Source organism: Sylvia atricapilla, chromosome 2, assembly GCF_009819655.1.
Source record: "Sylvia atricapilla isolate bSylAtr1 chromosome 2, bSylAtr1.pri, whole genome shotgun sequence".
NCBI classification, from domain to species: Eukaryota; Metazoa; Chordata; class Aves; order Passeriformes; family Sylviidae; genus Sylvia; species Sylvia atricapilla.
Window position 1 is genome coordinate 15782602 of NC_089141.1, and position 22497 is coordinate 15805098.

Here is a 22497-nt window from a genome sequence, read left to right on the forward strand (position 1 = left end):
AGAACTCAGTCCCAGCCAAGGGTCTCACAAGAGCACTTATGAAAAGAGTCTTGGAAAGCAGACTGACCATTGTGCTTCTGCAAACAGCCACACTTCCCCAAAACAGGAGAAATTCAAGTCCCCACACCCAGAGTGTTACTGCAGTATACACCATTGTTAGCAATCCCAGCAGCAGGCAAAGCTCTGAACGGGGGGACAAGGAGCTACCATCCACTTCAGATGGCTCCTCTTCACATCATACAGTGTCAGAGAGCAAGGGTATATTGGAAGCCTTAAAACCCATCTTTACACTCCTCCTTTCTAGGAGTATCTTTATAAAAAGCTACTCCTGGTATTCAGCTGAAGACTTATGCTCTAAAGCCAGACTTAGCATGACATGTAAATATTGCTGCTCTCTGCACTGGCTCCCAACTCACTCTTCCTCAAAGTACTGAAGGAAGCTGCTAATTCCTCATTTGAGCCTGAGAAGAACAAGAGACTGCATAAATGGGCAGCAAACAGGCATTCAGCAGCCAGCAGACTGAAATAGACAACAGGGCACCTTTTCTGATACCAGCGTAGGTACTCGTGAGTCCATTCCTCTTCTTCCTGTGGCGATACAACCAGATGCTGAAGACCATGAGGATAATCCAACAGGCTGCTCCAATCCCAGCAATAAAGGCAGGCTGCTTTACTACATCAGAAATCTGCTGGGCTAAACTGACTTGATCTTCTGAAGACACAGGGTTTCCATGAGAATCTGAAACAGAGACATCCGTAACAGCCAATTAATTTGAATGAACAGCTGTAAAAGGCAGCATGAAAAGACATAACATAATTTCAGTCTAGCTTCTCAAGGTAAAATACTCAAGACTACTCTTCAAAATCTCACTTTTACAGATCTAGACAGAAGCAGTTTGTTTTCTGTACCAGACAGGTATCTCCAGTATTACTGACTTTTGTTTGCTTACAAAAGCTGCTAAAATCAGGCTACCAGGTATACAATTAGAAAGGCTCCTAAATTACAAACCTGTAGATTGCTATTTTTTTATTTTTCTTTCATTTTATAAAGGCAACATCAGCTTCAGAAAATTATTCCGAAAATCAACAAAAACCACACGTTTCATAAAATATGAGTAGCAATGTGAATGGGTACAAGTCAGCTCCCCAAACGTCCACTCTCAGAAGTGAGAATTGTAGTTATCAATTAAAACTACATTCACATGAGGTTGGTATAGAGGGAGATATTTTAATCTAGCAGTTCTTGGCAGATTACTTAAATCTTGCATTACACAGTCTAATGTACTGCTTGCAGTCTCTCAGTCTCTCACTTTGACCTCAATTTAAAAAAGACTGAATATTTAAAAGGATGTAGAAAAGTAAAACTACAAAATAACCAATAGTGCCCCCTTAAATACAGATGAAAAAGTTAAAGGATTACTAAAAAGTGATTTATGAGTTGCAAAAAACAGCAAAAGAGTCACATTAGTAATGAACAAACAGGACTTTTCAAAACCAGTTTAGCCTTAAACAACCCACATCAAAATAAAGAACATGTATTTTTCCACAGATTGTTAGTGTTTTTTTGTTTGTTTTTGTTTTTGTTTTTGGTTTTTTTTTTTTTTTAATAGAGACAGCACCTTTAAGAATTGGTGTTTTTTGCTCTTTCTGTACTGAACTTTTACAGGAACCTTCTAGGAACAGCAGTAAGAAGACCCAGTTAGTGACCAAGCTTTCTGACTTAAGTGAAGCCAAAATACTGCCTTCCTGATGTTTCACCACCACAGTGAGTGCTCGCTGGAAATTTCATTACTGCACAGGGCGAGGGCAGGAATTCAAAGCCTTTCTCAGAGCGGATATTGCTTTACACATTCCACAGCTTGGTCTTTGAAATACCCACTTTTACTCCTGTATAAATCCAAGAGATAGTTGCTTTATACTATTAGTAGTGACATCAAATTCAAAACGAGAGAGTAGTGTTTTAAGGAGAAAGGTGCTGTTACTAATTCTATTAATATGAACTATATAAGTAATTAAAACCTATTTAGTATCTTTTCCCTATGAACTAAGCAATGAATGGAATTTTTTTCATGATGACATCTTGCATTACGACAAAATAAGTCTAGGTAAAATATAAGAAACTGCAATACAACCAAGAGATGGAATCACAACAAATTATTTCCTCTGGAAAAGGATATATTTTTAAATGGAAAAGGTTCAATTAATAACAGCTTCTTCCAGTGAAGGATTCCAGATTCCAGCTTTTGTGACCTTGAAGTCAAATATCTATTTTGCTGAGAAATCACTCCCACCTTTGACTGCTACCTTATTGGAAAATTTATTTCATATTTCAGCTCCTTCTGTGATCCTAAGTGCACTGCCTAGCCTGAAAGTTCACCAGCAGACTCATTCTTTTCTTACTAATACACTCTTTGTGTCTGCTGAGTTTATGGATTTCACGCCTATTTGTGCAAGGTTAAGATGGGTTGCTTCAGATTTTATGGAGACAGCCAAGTGAAGTTCCACACAAGTGGCCAGATGGGCTTAAATGTATAAAGTATACTGTGACCAATGAATTAAAGCTGTCATCTCATCTTTTGTCTCTCTGCAGCTGAGGCCATATTAAGATATGAAAACTTGCATCGTCAGTCTCCTTTTCCAAATGAGTAATTTCTGTGTTTTTAAACAGCTACAGGCCCGTATACAACTTAATAGAATAGAATAAAACATTTATGGAGAGCCTCTGGTCGTGAATAAATAAGAGTGATAAATACTTTTTGTCTCATCCTTAAAATATATATTTTAAAACAATAAAAGGAGAAAAAAAATAATCACCAACTCAAAGCCCAAATGTTTTCTAAACATGTCAACAATTCAGTCATACAGAAAGACAGTACTTCTATTCACAAACAGTTCGCATTGCTCAGTCAACATGTTTCTGAATTTTATAAAATCCTGAAGAATCTTTGACTGCTTATTATCCTAATTTTTAATTAACATTAATTTCAGGCTATTATTTTACTTGCCATTGCACATGTAAGAACAGCATAATAAGATGCTTTCTTTTAAGAAATTAGGCTTCTGGCACATGGAATCTGGGGTGGACTGTTAAAGTCATTACATAGCTGGTATAGATCTATGCACATGGGAAAGAGAAAAATGCATCTATGTTCACATACAATCAGATAAACAGCACAGGAGAAGAGGAGATGGACGGGCTTTCAAGAGGTCACACTTGATTACATCCTACTCCTCTAATAATTAAAAAAATAGAAAGTAAGCTAAATATAAAGAGAATGAAATTTAGTGACCTCCTCATCACTAGAATCTTCCAGGAACATTCTCTTGGAAGTGTTTCATCGAGAAGGGGCATCTTCCCTCTCCCTAATAGCCCTGTTGGAAATAACTCTTGAACTAACTAACTAACTAATAACTAAAAATGTACTTTTTCTTCATCCCAGGAAATTTCTGGAACTTTGACTGATCTATAGATGGCTCATAATGAGCATTCCTGTTCCTGCCTGCACTCTTCAGGGACATGTGCCAAAACAATAAGTGAACATAAACATTCTATGGCAAAGTGCAGTCTGCTGCCAGAGCAGCAGCCGCAGCATTTAATGTACTTGGAAATGCCTCAGAGATTTTGGAGCATGCTGATCCCACAGCTCCCTGAAACCAGCATATTATCACAGTGACTCATCCCTTCTACCCCAAGATAAGAGCTTTCTTTTTAATCACAGATAATGTTGCTATGGCTTTTGCTCACAAGCTACTCGATTTGAATGTCTTGAAGCTCCAAGTTTCAAACTTCAGTGGAAACTAATTAGAATTTACATAGAGAAGAACTGGAACCTCTAATCCTCTAATGTTAAATATCCATATAAATAATAATAATAATGTGAAAGCTAACATTTAATTTACTAAATTATAAATAAAAGATTAATATCCATTTAAGACTGGAATGCAAAAGATTAAAAAAAGACAGAGAATTCCAGGTTCACAGGTGTGCAAGCAACTTAACTTTGCCTTGTATATGTACAGCCTATATAATGGTTCTTCTGCAAATGTGTGTCTCATTCAGTACACAAAATGTACAGTGGGCAGGAATAGCTACATAGTGTTGACATTGATAATTCTGGCAATTAAAAACTTGCAAAACACCTGAAACCTGTAACATATTGTTTCAGTGTTTTCTCGAATATATGTACAGGATGCAATATGAAAATTATTTGGTGAAATATTACCAAGGTAAGAACATGTTGTTTTGCCTAGATATATGTCTCCCAAACTGATAAAATATCAATTGTGCACTTCAATCTTACAACATACACCTTGAGATGACAGCACCAAACAAATTTGAAAGGGTTTGCTGTGAGGGGTAAAAATAAAGATTACTGTCTTAAGTTGTTTGCAGGCCACAAACAAAAATATCAGTCAAAAAATCCTTACAAGTATCACACTCAAAGTACCTTAAGGGCTGACAGAACAATATCCTGAAGGCATGCTAGCTAGTTCACAGAACACATCTCCTAAATGAAGCAATTAGAATAATAAAGATTCAGTGAGACTTTCTTGTGTTTTGTACACTTGAGACATCCACTGGTTGAACAATAAACTCAACATTTACAGTAATTGTGCAGACATCTCTCAATAAATAACTGCATATTCACACAAATTATGTGTTTAAGAGTAGCATTAACTGCAGTTGTGGGGCTTCTCAGAATTGGTACCAGAAACAAAATACATCACAACATGTTCCAATGTCACTCATTATCTGTCAGCAAGCATAGGTAATACTGCCAAGCTACCACAGGCAGTATCTCATCACTCTATAAAAGCTAGGCTAGAGATCAGCAAGAAATTGTTTGCTAATTCTCATCTTTCTGTACAGAGCATTTTTGTAAACAATGTCTTTAAGTTACATGTTGTGACAAAAAAAAAAAAAAAGGCTCTGTTGAAATCCTGTGATTTTGTTTCTCCATAGCACATTGTTATAGGCATAATAGAGTGAGCTGTGGCTATGTCTTGTGATTTCCTTAACATCAAAGCTTTTGCAGTCCTTCTTTATGTAAAATATCTGGGTTTTTTAAACAAACAAACAAATAAACCTTTTTCTTCAGTCCTTGGAATTGCACAGAAAGCTTTAAATGGTCATTCAAAAGCCAAGAGGCAAATTCAGAAGCTTCATGCAGGGTGTTTTAAGGAGACACATAATTTTTCAGTTGATCTCATGATTTTATGAATAACAAGCAAGTTATTTCATTGGCTTGTCCCTGGTGGCATGGGAAGTCTGGGGTACCACAGCTCAGTGAGCTGCTTCATGTCAGCAGAGACGTGGAAAATGGAAGAGCTTCGAGATTACAATTTGTACCTGTCTTTGTAACAGGTTAAGTGCGTGCACAAGGTGATTTATCACAGCTCAGCTGATGCATGGGACTGCGATAGCACGCCTCAGCTCCTGGGGAATCCAATGCCTCCTGTCCTCCCCTCTCCTTCTGCAAGGCAGCCCCTGAAAGGTGAAGCTTCTTCCTGCCACACACTGGGCTGAGACTCTGCCCAGGCATGTCCCAGAGTCACAAACCTGGGAGCATCCCACACAGCCTCAAAGAGGAGACCCAGAGCCAGCCACAGACCAGTCTCACGTTTTTGTATGAACAACACATTATGATGAGATAGACGCTGGATTTTAATGAAAAATTCTTATTTCAAAATGAACCTCAGAATTGTTGTGTTTTGTCTTCTCTTTGCCAGGGTCAGGATTAAATGCACGAGACAGTATTTCTTGTTCGGAATTAGATGTTTATTAATTCTTATCTATATTACAGTCTCACAAACCCTGAGTTCTACAGCACTTTAAGATAACAAACTAAAAATGGAGACTATCTCTTATCTCTACAAGGCTTTTTAAGGATAAATTGTCCAATTAAGAAATGGTTCCTTAATTATTTTTACTTTTAATCCAATAACCAACCACCCATGGCCCACAATGGGGATTTTTCTATCCAGTTACAAAATACTCCCAGATCCATGAAGAAGGAGAAAAGGAAGGACTAGCCTCCACCCTAAAACCTCCATCTGCCTTTATATATATATATATATTAGTATATTCTAAAACTTTAAACTCTAAGCTTTCCACCATGTGATATTGCACACTTCTATTCAAACTACAGACCCACAATCCCAGTTCTATTTATTCTATTCAATTTTGGAAGCCTTCTCCACAGCCTCAGGTTAAATGCAGTGTTTTCTTGGGGGTCAGTGCCTGTCAGCACAGAAAGTCTAAAATTCTCAGTGACCAGGGTTCCAACATAGAATCACACAGTATATTTTGTCTTAGTTTGTCTTCACACATGGAATTCCTTTTTTTTTTTTTTTTTTTTTTTTTTTTTTTTTTTTTTTTTTTTAATGAATGATTGCATTAATTCAGGTATCAGGAAAAGATTTCCTGAAGTAATAGCTGGGAGCAGTGTGAGAAATGTAGTAGCTTGGAGCAGTCACACAGTTATTAGAGCACATACATAGAGCGTGTCAGAACTGTTTCAAATCTTCTCCAAGGAGCATCCTTAGTCCTCTTTCCTCCCCCTCTCTGGCCTCTCTTCCCTCCCTCTGTAACCATTTAATTTATTGCTGGTGAATAGTGCCAATTGATGACATAAAAAAATTAATTTCCTTTCTTCAGAAAGCTACCCAGAAAAACTCTGCTCCACCCCCACACTGGGAGCACTTCTAAGAACTAGGAATCCAATTCCTTGAGGGGGCTGGAGGAGAACTTGCATCACAGCACAGAGTTGGATAATCTGCAGCTATTCTTCCACCTGAATGATTTAGGCTGATCTGTGCCACCAAAGAGTGCTACCTCTTAAATTTAAGCACTAATTTTCAGCAGCCTCCTGCAGCTGCTGAAAGGGTTCCTTCACCATCTAGATATTTCATTGTTCTGCTTCTTGTGGCATGGATCTCCAGAAGACTCCTGTCTCCACATCTTTGCCACGTAGCAACTAAATTATGGGATTTACTACAGTACACCTAGATTTGGCCACACCACTTAATTAGAGACAAGCAGTGAAAGCAAACTCCAGCCATGAGGAAATATGTGTATTCTACCAAACTTGTACATGTGAAGGTGAGGGAACACTTCTTGTATTCTAACGTAGTGCCAATAAAGGAACCCAGAAGTGGGCAAAATTCTTACCCTGACAGTCTCATTTGTTTCTTTTTCCACTCAACAAAACCTTAAAGTGATTAAGATCCATTATAAAATTCACCTTCATTTAGAATTTGCTCATCATCAGACAAAAGGAAAAAAAGAAGTGGTTATAGAGCCTTTGGCTTTCAACATTGGAGGTTATCCTCATAAACCTCACTAATGCAGAATTTTCAAAACCTAAGCCATATAGAATGAGCTTGACTTTGGCTGGCTGTAGAAAGCTGTGAATGGTAGCTGGCTGTAGGGAGGAACAATCCAACAAAACTACAGGGTTTTCCTGTAATAATTCCATATTAATGGAATATCATACAAGTTGTGTGCAATTTTATTGTAAAATCTCCATCAATGTAATTTGGAACCATATACCTGTCTAATTTAAGTAAGCTAAAGATGGCCTTCCTTTTAATACCTAAGGAAATGTGCAAGTAATTTTCCACATTAGTTGCTCTGTCTTGTTTTCACATGCTCCTAATTATAGATTTTTTAAATACAACAAGTGCAATAAGAAGGTAGATCTACTAATGATACAGAGACAGACAGGACATAAAGTCCAAAGCAACATGCTGAGCTTGCTTTCATAATTATATACTGTAATGATAAGGTATTTTGCTCCAGGCGTACCATAAAGCATCATATAACTATACTTTAAGCTACTTTAAATATTCTTCAGCTAACCAACAGCAAAGATGCATTTTTCCCAGAGACATCCAGAAGCAATATCCCTGGTCAACATTTAGGACAGGGATGTTTGGTGAAAATGAGGTTAGAAGGTCAAATTATAGTAAATCATTTGTGTACATCTTTTTTTCCTATACTCGGGTTATTTAGTAGCTTTCACACATAGTTGATATTTATTCTGCCTAATTTTAGGGTGCTTGTTTCTCTGCTCAATAATGATAAAATCTGGTCAAGACAAATTACATCGCTAAAGTGGATCAACACCTAGTGATTCATACTCCCCTCCAAGTTTTATTACACCAGTCTTAAGGGTGAAAATTCACTTTGAAATGTCAACTACTAAAAAGCACTGCTGAACTGTGAGATTAAAAAAAAAAAACCAACACCCTGTGTTGTTTTAATCCCACCTTTAGAATGCAGTTCTAAGGCAAGTTGAAAACCAGAAATGCCAAATCCTGCTATTCCAGAGATCAAGTGACACTATCTATTTCACTTGTCCTGAAAGTATTTCTGGTGCCGTAAAAGACGAAAGCAAACAAACAGAAATCACCCAAAGCAGCGGGCAGGATTACCAGGGAAGCTTACCTAACTGGATAAACTGGGGATCGCTTTTCACTCCGGGTCCTGCCCCAGTGCTTGCAGCCACTTCCACGCTGTATCGGATGCCGGGAACGAGGGAGGGGATGACCACGGAAAAGGTGGTTCCATCCACTGTCTTGTTTATGTGGTATCGGCTTTCATTGCCAAGGCACCAAACCTGCAGGGAAGTAAACGTATGGCACATATTCAAAATTCAGCCCTGAAGGGTAAGAAGAAGGAAAGGTGACACATTCTTTTCTTTCTGGGTGAAGGAATTTACATTTTGTCACTGTTCTAACATCGGCAATCGTGGATTGCTGTCCTAGGCCCTCTATGAATACTGAAAAGATACTTCTTCCCCCAAAGAGCTGCTCCAACTACTACCATTATTTCATGAGTTTATCACAATTCATTTAGAGTTCAACAAGTACTAATGAAGCTACAAGCACAGAAGAAATGAGGGAAGCCACACAGCCAAGAACTGTTCACATAAACAACAAAGTAAGAGCAGTCAGTTAAATGAATCATTTCCTTCTTCAGGAATTATGTGTCACTCAAGTGCATAAGCAAGTCTTTCATCACATGACATCTTAAGAGAACTGATGTAATGCTGGAATCCAAAAGGTTTTGTTTTTTCTTCTTTGTTTAGATGGCAGCAAGGGGCAAATATTGAGTGATATGCGGTCTTCTGGTTGAGATAACAGTGTGACATCAGATCTCATTTTTTGGTTGAGACCAAGATACAGGTCTAGTGACTTCAAATCACAACTTCATAGATTACATCAGTGACATTAAATGGCTGGGAGAAACAATACGATGAGATGCCTTTATCTCTTTAGGCCTGAACCACCGATGTTGGCAAATGCTTTTAGGAGGATAGTTGAACTCCCAACTGCTATTCAAGGTGAACTTGCGGCTATTCTGCATCTGCTAAAAAAAAATCATGAAGCTCTGCCTATTTCCTTTTTGTGCCCTTTCCACAAATGTATTGCTCTACAAAGAATATTCATCCAGAAAGTTGAATTAGTTATATTCAATACTTCACCTGTAAAGAACCAAGCTTGGCTGAGAACAGCAGCATATCAGAACCTGGGCCAATTGTATACGGGGGGCAAGATTTTGCTTTCAACACATGGGGCTCCTAAAAGATTTAGTACCCAGATAGCTGCTTTAAATCCCTCGTGCGATTCTGCTGCTGTGGGGATTGCCAGGTGAGGGGATAGACTTTCACATGTAGAACAATTGCTACGGCCTCCTCTGTACGGCCCTTTCTGCCTGGACACTGGAAATTTTATCTTACCTCCAGGACATTGTAAAGACCCTTTTTCCTTCTTTGGATGCCACGGACTGAAACAAGGCTAGTGGGACACTGTGAGGATGTGAAATGCATTTTAAGTTCCTTTGAAATCCAATCCCAGCACAGGATATACATAAGTGCTGCTGCAGAGCAGGTCAGAGCACATGAAGAGAATATCCTTTTTGTATTCTGATACTACATAGAGACTGTTTCAATCAGTGCTGGGAGTAAAACTATTACTAATACTGCTCTTGAATCCTAGAGGATGGTCACAAAAATGCTCTTATAAAAATAAGAACTCAATTAAGTGAGAAACAAGACTTAAATCTACATTTTGACTTAGTCATTTACCCAGAAATTATTACTGCTACCTTGTAAAATGATGCATTTGAAAACAACGAAACTCATTTACTATGTACTTATAATCATGAACTGCTAATTCAGAAAAAAAGTTTTTGTTCTTAGGTACTCAAGTACATGGAGAAGTGCCTGAAACAAGAATGTCAGGTCAAACATCAAGTTGTCCAGTACTTGCCATTCTACATTTGACTGTACACATAAATAGGAAAGTGAAAATGAACTTTTAGAATGTTATAAAAGAAGGGATTAAGGAGATTTCAGGATTGCACGTGACTTTTAGTACAGCTTTCCGCAAATTTAACCTATCTACAATTTCAGGCTTCAAAATTTTGATGTCAGTGTTTAGAACATGAACTCTTCACATTCTTCCACTGCCATATTAACATATGTAAAACAAACATTGACATAGAAGTCATCTATGAAACCCATTTATTGTGTACTTGTAATCATAAACTGCTAATTCAGGAAAAAGAAGGTTTTGTTATTAGATGCACAAGTACATGGAGAAATGCATGAAACAAGAATGTCAAGTCAAACATCAAGCTGCTCAGTACTTGCCATTCTACATTTGTATACATAAAGAAAATGAAAATAAACTTTTAGAATGCTAAGAAAGAAGAATGAATTCACATTATAACAGAAACGTAAGTGAAGAGAGAATTAGTATAACAAGAGAATTTCTAACTTCATGTTAGGGAAGGAGAAAATTACTTATGCCGTGAATTTGAAGTTTTGGGGTTTTATGTGTGCTACTGACAATTCTTCGATTAAGATAGTATTCTTCTTCCTACTTATTTTATCCTTTAATTAAAGTAGGTACACTCTTGCCTTTGATCTGAGAGACTGAGAAAATAATTAACTGCCCCACATATGCATACCTTTCTTTTTATTTCCTGAGAGAAAATAGAAGATAGAAAAACAAAAGGGGAAGAAAAAAGAGAAAATTTCACAAGACTTCTATTTGAATCTTTTTTCTTGTTATTAGTTCTTAATCTAAAATCAGTAGTTCTGCATTTCTTTAGGGTTTGTTTTTTTTGTTGTTTTTTTTTTACAAAAATTACATACAGCAACTGAAGTAGGAATGGCATATATATTTTCACAGGTTTTTTTAACGTCTGTTTTCTGTCCAGGGTAAAAAGCACAAAGGAAAATAATGGCAGAAGTGCAACAAATACAGACGCAAAATGTGCCAGTGTGCCATCTACTGCTACATAAGCACTACAGTGTGCTTGCTCCAACACCTGGTAGCCTGTCACCTCAAAATCCTGGGAGGTGGGGTAGAGATTATATACACTCAGAAATGTGAATTTCCTGACTTTTACTGTTGTGTCATTGCAATCTTAACATTCCTCTGATGCAGTTTCTTGTAGGAAATAATTCCATCTCTCTGGCTCAAGGTCTGTGTTTAAATGAAATAACTTCACAAGTATTTTTTCCAATTATATTATACATCTGAAACTAGGCCATAAACAGATATTTTTACCAGTTGACCAGGTTCTGAAAAGGGCTTTATTATTCTAAATTCACCATGAAGCTTAGCAATCTCTTCCCTTTTCCATTTTTGCCGAGAGGAAGAAAAAATCAGAATGAGTTTTGATGGCTGGGCATATATGTTTATAGCACTGTGTTTAAACCTGAAGAACAGCCAAGACATTATCATTTAAAAGATCTTCCCAATAATGCGCATTTTCAGAGGGCTAAAACCAAAGTTCCTGCCCTTCCATTGCTACAAAGTTTACTTGATATCTACATTTAAAACATCTCTAGCTTGCTTAGGAAAAAATAAACTTTATTTAGTCTGCCATGTAAATTATCACCAAAAAATTCGAACTGCAAATACAGTCTGTGTTCATGAATGAATAATAAACAATAAATATTTTTAATGTACTTTCAATTTGCTAAAAATTAAGTAACATAATGAGAACTGTGTTTGGAGGAAAAGAAAAAAATTCTATGCACTAATAGATTTATTATCATAGAAGCACATTTTTTCCTTGAAAGTTTTCCATTTGTTTTAACTACCCAGTTATGCATAATTTACTCAGATCTTAACACTGTTAATTATTATCCCTAAGCTTTTCAACTCATTAAGCCTGTTTATATTTACTACCTTGGCCAGTGTCTCAGAGCCACAAAGTAGTTCTCAAACAGGTATGATTCCCTCTCTCCTGGCGTGTGCATTTGCAAGTCATAATGAAGGCAAGGCAGGAGCTGTTTTAATTAAGAGTGTTGACCCTTTGCTTTGATTTATGGGGGCTGTTTTAATTGCCTTCCACCACCTAGGCTCAATCACTAAATACGGAGTTTGATGCAAAGCAGTGACTTTCTCTGCTGTTTTCTCTGAGTAACCAGAAGATGGAGCCAAGCATCCACGAACAGCCCTTCCCTCACTACTTGGCCACGCTCCCCCTGCCAGGGGACCAAGCCATGCCAGCAGTACCTTATACTCCTGAACCATGCCATTCTGGTTGTCCTCAGGGGGTGGCTGCCAGGTGACCACGATTGCTGTCCCGTTCCCATCGTTCTTAGTCACCGAAACACTCTGAGGTGGAGCGCTAGGAGCTGTTTGTTTGGAAAGAAGGATTAAATGGTTATATTTGCCACACCCACAAGCGAGTTTTGTTTAAGTGGAAGATGGTTACTGGGCTCTGCAAATGCAATCTTTTGTGCCCCACCCTTCGCTGAGGGCAGTTTGTGCCCACAAGAAAGGGAAAATGCATAACCCAACAACCAGGCTTTGAATTCTGCTGTAGTTTTGCTGTGCAGGCCAGGAGAAGTAACACTCCAAATTGTACTCTCGGATATCCATTACCTGCATGTCGCAGTTCTGGGCACTGAGTTCCTCACTGATCTCAAATCATCTCACCCAGGATCAACAGTTTTGAAAATTAAATCCTACATAGTCCCCAGTCTAAATCTCAGTTCCTCTAGTGTGTAAAGAATAATGAGTAATACAAAACTTATTAACATCTGGACAGAATGTGTTAGTATTAACATATTTATAATAGTTTATGTTTTGAATTTGAAATAATCCTTCTAAGAAGTGGATGCTTAGCTGATGCTTAGGATGAATGCAGCTATGCACACCTTTTGCACCATGAGCAGCAATAAACTGGAGCGACATGGCATTTCTAATGGAGGAGGAAGATAGAAAGGGAAAGGCTGCACATCCTAGCAGAAGCACCAAAATCCCTATTCAGAGGCACTGGCCACCTTGCATACTTATGATGCCTGTGCAGCAACAAAAGGAAGAGCTTTATGAACCCTGTCTTTTTAGTACATGTATGAGATGGAAATACATAATTTAGTCCACTCTATCTGTTGCCCTCATTCATCTTTCCATTTTGTCTCACCGATTGATCCATATATAAAAGCCTTCTGAAAACCATGGTTTCCATTCCCCCAGCTACACTGCTTTGATGATTTCTGTGGTGTCTGCTATCTACTCAAGATAGTGATTAGCAAGTGCTTGAATCTGACAGAAGTCACTTGTGACCAGCCCATGAACTCAGCAGGGAGGAGTGCACACACTGCAGGGAAGATAAAAAAGCACATTTCCCATTGTGTGTTGGAGGGGATTTCTGCACATCCCTCGCTCTCTCTGTCTCTCATGCCTGGCTCAGAATATTTACTTCTGTGTCACCAAACAATTCACATAATGATCAGTCTCCTCTGCCACAGATTGCTGCTCTCAAACAGCATGCACTTCAAACAAGATCAAATAATGAACATATCAGAGGAAAGCTGGCCAGGCTTCTACTTCAAAAACGGAAGAAGAAGACAGTCTAGCTCCTACTTGCCTTCTTCCAGGGTCTTTGCAAATTTAACTTCACTGTCTGCTCCCTGAAACTCATTAAAGAAAGGGCGGGCCTTGATTTCATAGTTTACACCTTTCTTCAGCTCTGGAATGATAACACTGTTTTTGGTTGGAGTCCTCACTTCAAAGATTAACCACTCTGACTCTCCGTAAGATGCTGGTGTAGGCCGGTACAGAATTTTGTATCCTTGAATATACTGGGATTGCTGGTCCACCTGGCAAGAGAGCAGAACACAGAACACATCCATGAACAGACTGGAACCAGGGGTGGTGCCCCGTGCACTGCCCCTGGACTATCCCTCATGCTATTCAAAGTAAACATCACTGCCAAAGCAGATAAAGCTTGCATTACAGCAAATTACAGGCCTGATTCACAATGCATTAATCTCTTTGATGCAGGTAGAACTCTACTGGTTTCCCTGGATTTATGAAGACATTAAAGGGGAATAACAAAGTTGTATAATATGCCCCAGCTCCATGAAATGCAATATTTGCAGCCATGGAGCAGAAGAGCTTGGCACAGGTCAGACTGCTGCCCACCTGAATCTGCAGAGCAGGGCTGGGCACATGGGGAAAGGGAGATTTACAGTGCCACGGCTCAGGGTGATGAATATGGAGATCAAAGAGAGAGCCTGTCAACTCCCCCGAGGTGTGGAAACTTCCCAAAACCCATGAAATGAGCACCGCTTCCTGCCTGCTTCTTTCTGGAGAAAGCAAACTGAGAGGGTGGCCAGCTGGCACTGTCTCCATTGCTGTGGCTGGGCTCTGTCAGAGGGCAGAGCTCTCCAAAGACTTCCCCCATGTCCACCCACTCAGTGGGAGGCCCTGTGCTAGAAAAAAAGGGCCAGGTTCCAAGAGGGAGCATAAAACTCAGTATGGTAACATGGATGAGACTTGGAAAAGCAAATCAAGCTCATGCTCAGTGGTCTTAAATGCTTTTCAAACTAAGGCAATTTTATCCCAAATGTATGGAGAGAGAGACCTGAGTGTAATCGAGGGCACATCCAATATGTTTGGCTATAGCTGAAACAGAAAGATACCTTATACAACTGATCTGTTGTGGAGCATTCACTATCTTTTTAACTACTGGTTCCAATTTCTGATGAATAAGGAAGTCCAGTAACAACCATAATAAAATTTTTAAAGTGCATCTGATTTTCCTGTTTTCAAAAATTTCATACAGTGATATAATAAAACTATGTGTTCGCAATTTTACTCCAAAGAGCAACACATTTCATTTTTAATAATCACATAAAGAATGCATGTGTTAGCTGAAACTGAGGTAATGCTTATTTTTGAAATTGCAGAGAAGCCACAGGCCACTCAAGAGACTGACAAAAGCTGCCTGTCTGGAAAAGGTTGTTCTGTAAGTAAAGGTCAAACAAAACTTGCTAGGAACCTCAAAGATGTTTTAATGTATCAGTTAAAACAGGAGATTGCCTGCTGCAGGTGGCTGTACTGCAGGTGAGAGTGCAATTACTGTGCAACACAGCAGGTGTTATTGCAGCATGGAGGAGCCCTAGGCGTCCATCAGGACTCCTTTGGGCTACAGCTCTTCTACAGAATCGAAATGCCTTTTGTTCCTGAACAAAATATTCTGCTATGCCATGGCAGGAGCTACAGCTTGTGCTGTCCCACACTAGCCCTGCCAATATATTGGAATGTTCAGATGGAACTCCTACAAAGACCTCAAAGCTCACTCCTGATGGTTTTATTTCTGTACATGGTATAATTATGTTCCCAACTTTTTCTTAATTCTGCATTCCATTTTAAAACTGATCTTTGAGTTACATTCCTCACTCTCTTCAGTTCCTCTGCCATGTCCTCCACGTGACCAACTAGCTGCTTTCCTGCTGCCAGAGTAACATCAATATGACATTGCCTTTTTTACCTCTTCTCCCTGCACCATGTGTACTCAGCACAGCTCAGGAAAGGAGAGGTTCAGATGGGGCTATCTGATTTGGGTGTGTTTGTCATTGTGTCTGTAGCATGGAGGTAACTCTTTCAAACAGAACTGTGCAGTATTTCTCTCTACAGGTGACTGACAGACAGGGAATGCCCATGTTATCGCATTAAGGGACTGATACATGTCCTACTGAAAGCAGTGCAAAGGCTTCAAATCATATGGCTTAGGAGGGCTTTGATCAATCCTTTAGCTTCCAGAGGAGGACTCTGAAACCCTCACCCTATTGTAAACAGCACTCTCTACGGAGACAAAGATGGAGGAAATGGGTAAAATTCAATGAAGTAGAAAAGAAAAGCACAAATAGCACTCTTCCAGAGAGAAAACATTTGCAAGCATACAAATTACTCAGCTTCTTAAAGTGTGACCCCACTGCAGTCAGAGCAGAACATCTCAGCAGTACATGTTAGCACCAGCAGGGTACAGATTTGTACTCACAGTCCAGTGGACTTCGATGGAGGAGGAGGAAAGGATGGTAGGGTTGTGCAGATGTAGCACCACGTCACCCAGCTCTCTTTGGACCTGCTTGTGATCCACACCTTGACTTGTTGGGGGAACATCTGCAACAATTTAAGATTCCGTTCTCATAAGTACACATGATTGTTGAAATAAGTACGTGTAAATACAAATGAGTATGTCAGAAAGTACATGATGCTATCACTAATGAAGCTGACCCTAAGTACTTCCTAATCATGTAAGAAAAATCTACATGTAGCATTTTCTTGAGCAAATCACCAATGTTTTAGGTCGTACCAACTCAAGACACTGCAGTTCCTTTGACAGAAACGTGAGGGTAATACTACAGAAAAAGACACGCCACACTCAAGGACAGCTTTGTTAAATGGCTACAGCAGCATTTCTTTATTATTTCCTCCTAAGAAGAGAAAACATTCTACTGCCCACTGCCAATTCCAAGAGAGCAGGAGACCTATAAAGAACAGCAAAAGCAAAAGTTGCATCTTTAGATAAATTAATGACAAACTTACTTGGTGTTACCACAAACTAATGTTAACAACCAGAGAAAAGATAAATTAGTCATTTAGCTGCAGCTTCTCTAAAGGCAAGAGGCTTCTGTAAACAGGAGGAAGAGCCCAGTTGAGGGCTCTCTGGATCCTCTGATATTTGGTCTATCCTATAGATGGAAGGATCATTCATACGCATGAAGGGACAAATTCCTCTTACAACATGCAACAGTATGATGAAAACACATATTTTTTGCATATTGAGCCCTTGGAAAGCAATTTAACTGAAATGGAAAGACTGTCATGCATGCAAAATTTACAGGGTAATCACTAAGAGGGTGTCTAAAACATGTGCTATGGAAAACAGAGTAACAGTTTCTGTTCTAGGTTCACATCTCACTCCTTGATCACCTCATTTTAAGCAAATACCATTCTGACTATGGCTAAAATGCTACAACTGGAAATTCAAGAAAAGTACTTGCAGTGATTACTACTGAGGTTAATGTGTAGTCAGTGAGTGACAAATCTGGATTCTTAGCAAGCAGCATCAGTAATAACAAAAGAACAAAACCAAAAAAATCCTCCACTGAATCACTACTATCCCCATGTAGTATGTACTGCAAACAGTCCATTATCACAGCACTTCCCTCCTCCCAAAGTCTGAAAGCATTGAAGATAAGAGCTTCTGTTTGGGAGCATTGCCTAAATATCACCCTGCTCAGAATGTAACAGGAAAGCCAGTGGAATAATTAGCGCTAGCTTTGCTAGTCAAAAGAGATGAGTCATCCACAATATGGATCAAACTATTCACAGGCTCAGCCATTTGCACATCTGTGATATAAAATGATGTGTGTGCTCTCTTGCTTTGGTTCCAAGCTTCCAAGACAGGGACTGTCAGTGAAAATACCCAAGAATGTTGTGGTTGTTAATGTTTGTAAAGTGTGAAGATGAAGGTAGCAGGAAGGTAGTACTGAAGGGTTGAAGGCACTGAAGGCTCCAATCAACTTTCTTGGTTGTGGACTAAACAAGCAGTTAAGACCAAACTAAATCACTCTATAGACAATAGCCAACTGGAAATTTTTGAACTTGCTTAGCTAGACCACAACTTAAACAAAAGTGAAATGGTATTGGAAGAAGAGCAGAACTGCTCTAAAGGATTTGACACTTGATTAGATTTCTTAAAATTTGAGAAAATTGTATGTGTTAGTTGTTATTTTCACTGAGGTATTCTGTGGCTCTTGGGTTTTCAGCTCTACTAGGTGCCCAGAGAACACTGAAGCTTTTCCATGTCATTATAAACCATTCAGCTGAGTGAACAGAACATTTGCTGTTTTTCAGAATCAGGTCAGTAATCAGTTAGTTTGGGACAGACATAATACTTCTCATCTCCAGAAATGAAACTACACTACGTGAAAACTGCATGAAAAACAGGCTCATGCAGCTCTATTCCCAGAAATCAGGAATCACTAAAAGTTATTAAATCTCTCCTTGGTAACAGACTTGGGAACCTGTGCAGTCCTGATTTTCCATGGGGCTGTGACTCTGCTGTCCATACATATCCACTAAAATTGTCACCTGTCAGGAGAAATGCATAATACCAAAAGACAGCAATGTGAAACTGGTCACTCCCCAGGGGAGATGAGAAAGACTTGCTTTCAGACCAACTACAGAAAACATGAGAAGTCACTAAAGAAAAACACTTTGTTTTCTTTAGAGAATTTCCTTTCAAAAACTACCATGTACTTACTTACACAAACAGAGAAACAAACATACAACACAGACACTTAATAAACCACGTCAATTTCTCCAGTAAATAGGAAGAACAGAAAAACAAACAAAAAAATATGATCTCTGTCACTTTTTCTTTGAAAAAGAGTGTCTAGTTTTCCCCTTGTTGAGAAGCCAAGTTCTTCTACCAGAAAAATGCAGGCTTCTGAGCTGCAAGGCATTATTCTCTGTACATCATCCTAAGTGCCATTTATTGGCTACAGTGAACACCAAGACAGTTTTAATTTTACATAGCTGGACTCAGTCCATAGCTGGACTTCAGGCACAGCTGGAGTCAGTGGATGACTTCTTCATTCACTTCTACCCAGACTTTTCTTCCACTTGGCTATCTGTGAGCATTGCTTTCTACCCTATTTTACTTCCAGCAGTTGTACTATGGAAACACTTGTAACAAACATACTGCCAAAACCTCTTTACTGGTTCATGATGCCAAATTCCTTCAAATTTTCAACTTTTCTCTTTCCTATTGCAGCAGAAATCAACTTAGATTACATCAGTTTCTATCCCTGTCTCAGTCTTAAGCCTTATTTGATTCACTGGACATGGTAATAACATTTCCATGGAATTTGAGGATTTGTGTGGGAACTCAAAAAAACAGGGATTACTTTGATTGCTAGCAAGAGCTATTCTGCAAGTTGTAACAACCTTTGGATAAGAGATACTAGGGTTCCCTTAGGCAATGCAACATGCTGTCAGAGTCTGTGTTACAGAGAAATGCAAGTTTAAACACTCTATTTTACTGTAGCGTATATTATAGCCAGGATAGGTAGACTGTCCAAAGCTACCAGAATTTCTGCATCTGGTATTGCTTAGTCAACTTGTGACAGCTGTTGTGGACACTTAAATTGTTCAGTATCAAAAACTTACCTTGAGTTTTCACTGGATCAGATATTTGGCTTGGGTCGCTCAGCCCATACGCATTAGCTGCTCTCACAAGGAAGAGATAAATTGCATTAGGTTTTAGCCCTTTAACTGCAAAACTCTCTGTTTTCACATTTTCAGCTACAGTTTGCCAGCTGCTCCCTGATGCATGGCTAAGGATAAAACACACAACAGCAGGTTAGCACGTGGTTCTTTAGCAACACACAACAGGTAAACATCCAGACAGCAAGATCACAGGAGACTCATGTACCTGAAGGCCTCAATTATGTAAGAGGTTGGTGTTGCACCTGAATTCAAATTAGGTTGCCATGACAACGTTACTGTATTTCTGCTGACATCGGTAACCTCAGGCTTTGATGGAGCACTAGGAATCAAGTTTGGGTCAGTGGGTCTTGGTGGTTGCACTGGGACTCCAAACTCTGACAAAAAGAAGAGAGAAGTGCTGAGTGTGGACAGGCAGCAGCTGTAAGCTGAATGCTGCGCACATCTGCACTGGCAACTTATGACAGAGTCAGGTAACCTCTGCATTTCAGTTTCTGTTTTTCCTTCACACATTTTCTCCACACAGAGGAGCCCTGATGCACTTACCTTGGACCTCTATGAAGGCACTCCATGTCGCTTCTCCACTCGGGGTTGAGGCAATGCAGGTGTACCGGCCGGTGTCGCCCAGCTGAACGAGGAGACAAGGATAAATATTTGAAACAATCAGGCACTCAGCGGGCTAGAAAAGCTATTACAGCTCCCTACATTCCCCCATGAATATGGATAAACGCATTAGCCTGCAAAAAACTTCGCACCAGAAACTCCTTCCATTAGAAGTTATGATTTTGACGAAACAAGAATGAGTGTTTATTTCTGAGCAGCCACAAAAGAATCGGAAATGCTGCAGATTCTAATTCAATGTTAACTATTCTGTAATGAGCAAACTGAAGGCCACTTCCTGCAGCACTTATTCCTTACTCTGCAGAGGTACTAACAAATAAATTGAGAAGGAACTCAGATGACAAGACTCCATGCAACTGTCAACCTTTTACATAAAAAATGCCCGGGGATTTATCAGGACTGGAGCACTGGTGAACATGTCATCCTGAAAGGAAAGCTTAAATATTGCACTGGGTACATATGGGGCTCCCTGTGTTAGTATAAATTTCACTCTACAGCAGACCCAAAAAAAGAATCTCCATATGCTAACCTCATCCAGTTCTGAACGTCAGATTATTTGTCCATATGTGATTTAATCACATTTCAAAAGTGTTTCTTTTTTTCCCCCAAAAAAGAAATGTTACCCTCCTCAGATGAACTGAATGGAAGTGATCAAAAATCAGAGATTCAAGCTCTAAGCCAATCTAACTTGTAATTGGCAGCAAGGCAACTCTAGGGAATATGGTAAAGTGATGTATTCAGCCCAATCTAAAAAAAAATTGCTCAATTACAAACTACAGGAAAGATAGCAGAGAATATCCAGAATGCTACAACTTCACATTTTAGAACATTTTAAAGTGAGCAGTGTGTGACTAGCAGCAATACTGGCCAGGTACTATAACTCTCTGAGGAAACCAGGTATTTGACAGGTGGTGAACCACTTTAAGCTATGTTACACTGATGAGTGAGCATACTTAAACACTAAAAACTCTTTTGAAAAAGCTCAGTACATGGCTCTATTATTGAATACGCTAAACAAAATTTTTCTTTATAAATATTTGAATTAACTAGATCATTTTAATCTATTAGTGCTACAGCCCAAATAATGCAATGATTTGTCTTACTGAAATCCATTCCCCTTCATGTTTAAAGTACCAAATAATTCCCTTAATTAATACCTCTTTACAGCATTTTTCATTATGAAATCTGAAATAATGTGCCCTAGGCAGGTGTTAAGCAAAAAAAATGTACTATCTGAAGACATGAAGTATCAAATATTTTAGTACGTTCATGTAACCTTTCATTAATTCTAAACACAGGGTTTACTGCATCAAAAATGCCTGGAGGTGAGAGCACAAAAGGAAACAAAACAAGAAAAATCCAATTGCCAGTTCAGGCTACCTTGGCATATCTGATCTGCAGCGACCCTGTCTCCAGCTGCTTGATGCGAGAGTCTTGGGTGGAAATGAGGATCCCATCCTTTTTCCAGAGGATAGTGGGCATCAAAGTGCCTGTGGCCACACAGTTCAGCACCAAAGTACCATCTACAGCTACAGTCTGATTCACAGGGCCCTGCCGAATGACAGGAGGAGGCCGGTCTGCAATCACTGCCAGGAGAAACAACAGGAAAGACATTTCTGCAACTGGAAGCAATTTTTTAATCATCTAAGCAACAGCAGTTGCTCGAGGCTTTGAAACAAACTAAAAATAATTAAACAAGTAATTAAAGTTGGAGGCATGCATTATTCAGGGCAGGGTGCATTATAACGATGCACAGCTATGGATGTTTAAAATGATACACAGTGCAGGATTTTCAGAACAGAGAAAGTATTGCATATTACACACTGCTCCAGGCATTCTCCAAGTCCAGTATCTTTATGAAGTGATAATGGAAAAAGAAAGGACTTCCCAGATTCTTTGGCAAGGCACAGATTTCACCTTTTCCATCTTTCACCACTGCCAGGCCCGTGTAACACAGCTCATACTTCCGGCATTGAAAGACAGAGAAAAAGGAGGTAGGCAGTCAAGGGATAACCTCACAAACACCTACTGCTAAAATGACCATCTTGGTGCTGTGTCCTAACCGCGAGACGTCAGCAGCAGGGTACAGCAAACACAAATGGACAGAACTATTTTGGAAAGATTTCTTCTATGAAATATTTTTCCAGTAGTTTCTGACTTTTATGATGACTTCAGAGCCACAAAGAAAGTTCACAATCCCACTGTCTGTGTCAATTTTAATGCATCTTTCACACAACAGGAATTAAGTGCTATTGAAGGGTTATTTAATTATACTACACAGAAAAATACAAACCAGTCTCAGTATTTGCAGAAAAAAGAATG

General features: G+C 39.1%; 1 protein-coding gene across 1 annotated transcript in view; it reads right to left on the minus strand.

The window, feature by feature from the left end:
- The window catches only part of LOC136375398 (roundabout homolog 1-like), a 296044-nt gene that overhangs the window by 38141 nt on the left and 235406 nt on the right, over positions 1-22497 (minus strand). Inside the window, 9 exon segments of the mRNA XM_066340911.1 lie at positions 542-739; positions 8450-8621; positions 12541-12662; positions 13901-14132; positions 16319-16440; positions 19498-19664; positions 19763-19931; positions 20101-20182; positions 21556-21761. Coding sequence (XP_066197008.1) covers positions 542-739; positions 8450-8621; positions 12541-12662; positions 13901-14132; positions 16319-16440; positions 19498-19664; positions 19763-19931; positions 20101-20182; positions 21556-21761 — 1470 coding nt within the window.